General features: G+C 53.1%; 1 protein-coding gene across 1 annotated transcript in view; it reads right to left on the bottom strand.

The window, feature by feature from the left end:
- The window catches only part of LOC108799509 (N-acetyllactosaminide beta-1,3-N-acetylglucosaminyltransferase 3-like), a 22,745-nt gene that overhangs the window by 15,125 nt on the left and 4,930 nt on the right, over nt 1–2,690 (bottom strand). Inside the window, exon 3 of the mRNA XM_018571374.1 lies at nt 2,126–2,610. Within this exon, the coding sequence (XP_018426876.1) occupies nt 2,126–2,610 (485 nt within the window). The remainder of the gene's footprint in view (nt 1–2,125; nt 2,611–2,690) is intronic.

Here is a 2,690-nt window from a genome sequence, read left to right as displayed (position 1 = left end):
CCTGTATGCAGGCCGCATATTATCGCCTAGATCACTTGTACAAAACAAGCGGCCTCTTCCCTGCTGTACATTTAGCTCTGCTTGCCCAAAGCCGGGCTAAATGTAGAAAACAACTACCCGCCCGTCGCCCGGAACTGCATGTCCCGGGCATCGGGAGATAGGAATTCCCCGCCCCTTCTGCCCCTCTACTCCCTGCTGCCCCGAGGCCGGGCCTTGGTTGACCTTGTGGGAAATCTGGGCCTGCTGATGAGGGTTAAAAGGAGAACTATGAGGTGGTTGAAAATCACTCATCCTCATAGATCGAGCCGACGTGTGACAATGAAACTGTCACAGGTCGGCTCAGTAGATCGGGAAGTGAGGGAACGCATACCGGCGCTCGCTCACTTCTCCATCCTGTCCCTGCAGAGAGTGGTGACTGTCAGTCACGGCTCCCTGCAGGGATTCCCCCCCTCTCCTCTCCGATCCTCCAGCACTGACTGGCGGAACAGATGGGGGAGGGGGCGGGTACAGCTGGCTCTGCCTCTAGATAGGCAGAGCCAGCTGTCAGTCACGCAGCTGGGTGGATCTTGACAGTAATGTCGGACGTGGTGCTCTCAGTATATAACGAGCAATAGCTCGCTATATACTGAGCTTTGGGTGACGGGAGGACGCTAGTTTGTGTCCTCCCGTTACCCGTAGGAGGACTCTGGGGAAAAGCCCTGACCCCAAAGTTCTCCTTTAACTAAAGGGTAAAAATGTGCAGGAACCCTCATCTGACGTAATGTGCAGCTCATAGGACGCGTCTTTGATCTGCACATACAATATGTAGTCCTAATACATTGTAACCATTCTATTGTTACAACGGAATGATCAATAAAGCTTGCCTTCATTTGCACGGGAGACACGGAGTGGAATCCCGCTCTCAAAGTGACAACAGGCGCTAATGATCTGATGGGTATAACGGGCCGGGGCGGGCGAGGAGACCCGGGGCATACAAGGTGCTTGGAGGGAGGTTCCTGGCCATATGTGGTCTACGATGAGGACGTGATTCCGCCGAGGTTCTGAAGCATTTTATGGGGGGGAAAAGCCCATGAGAAGTGAAGTCTTGGCAGTCAAGATCACATGGTCTCTTGTCACCAATGGTGCTTCACCAACGACTGAGTCTAAATACAATTGCGTGGAAGACTTGCAGGCAGGGGCGTAACTAGAAATCACAGGGCCCCATAGCAACATTTTGTATGGAGCCCCGTGATTGCTAGTTATGCCCCTTGCAGAGCCCACCTGAGAGTGACCCTGCAGAGCCCGCCATGGAATCTCTATAGTGGGCTCTGCGGGGGTCTCAGATGAGCTGCACACCACTTACCTGCCTCCCCTTACAGCCAGCACCCCGATATGCCATAGCGACCCACACGGCATCAGAGGGATGACCTGGCCGGGCACCCCTGTGCCCGGGCCCCGTAGTGGCCGCCTGGGTCGCTATGGCGATTGTTAAGCCACTGCTTGCAGGTATTAGGATCAGCGAGGCCCGGCCCAGGAACACAGCTGGCACATGTGGACAAGCAGGGTGACCCCGAGTTGTCAGGCGGGATCCCGTATATAGAAGGAGAACACTTTTTGGATGAATCGTTTTCACATATTTGACTTTCACAGTGACGGATATAATATTCGCAGGTATCGGTTTATTTATGTCAAAATATAAATACAGACCTGCGGCGTCTAAAACGTTTCCAGATTGGAAAACAGGATTTTGTCTACATATATACAAATATACGAATAAATTATACATCAAAGTACATATAATATGGCTTCATCAACAAGTCCAATCCTCCTCCTGCAGGGTGATACAGACAGAAGGGAGCTATGAGTCTCCTCCTCCTGCAGGGTGATACAGACAGAAGGGGGCTATGAGTCTCCTCCTCCTCCAGGGTGATACAGACAGAAGGGGGCTATGAGTCTCCTCCTGCTGCAGGGTGATACATAGAAGGGAGCTATGAGTCTCCTCCTCCTGCAGGGTGATACAGACTGAAGGGAGCTATGAGTCTCCTCCTCCTGCAGGATGAAAAGTGGAAGTTAGCTATCAGTGTTTCTTTTTCTTTTTCTTCTTCTTTTCCTCTTCCTTCCTCTTCTTCTCTTCCTTCTCCTTCGCCATCTTCTCCTCCTCCTTGTCCTTCTCGTACAGCTCGGGTGGGCAAGGCTTCAGATGGGGTAATTCCTGCCACAGGGCCAGAAGTCTCTTCGGGGTCAAGCCGTGGGCAACCAGGACATCGGCATAGCGGCAGGCGTGGTCATTCTTGAGGCCGAAGGAGCGGAACCTCGGCTCGTGGTGAAATGTAACCTTGGCTGCCAAGGCCAGGAACCCAAAGAAGACGTCGTCGAGGGGGAAAATGGGAATCGTGGCCGCCGCCCAATAGAGCGACGGCACCAACTCCGATGGGAGGAGGAAACCCCCGCCGGAGACAAATGGAGGGTAGTAGCCATGCGGATAGACGGAGAGGGGCACGGCGTACTTTCCCCAGCGCTCGGGAGGTGCGTGGATTTGCAGCTGGCCGTGGATACGGAGCCGATATTCCCGAGGAGAGGAGGAGATGTAGGAGACCAAGGCATGCGGGTTCACAAATTCATCATCGTCACCTGCGGAATGAGACAAGAGGAACATCTCAAAGATCCGGCTTCCTGGATAATGATCAATCATATAACAGGAGATCCTAAAA

The sequence above is a fragment of the Nanorana parkeri genome, unplaced genomic scaffold, assembly GCF_000935625.1.
Source record: "Nanorana parkeri isolate BGI_ZX_2015 unplaced genomic scaffold, ASM93562v1 scaffold1746, whole genome shotgun sequence".
NCBI lineage: Eukaryota > Metazoa > Chordata > Amphibia > Anura > Dicroglossidae > Nanorana > Nanorana parkeri.
The sequence above is the reverse complement of the archived record's forward strand: the minus strand, read 5'-3'. Positions and strand labels throughout refer to the sequence as shown.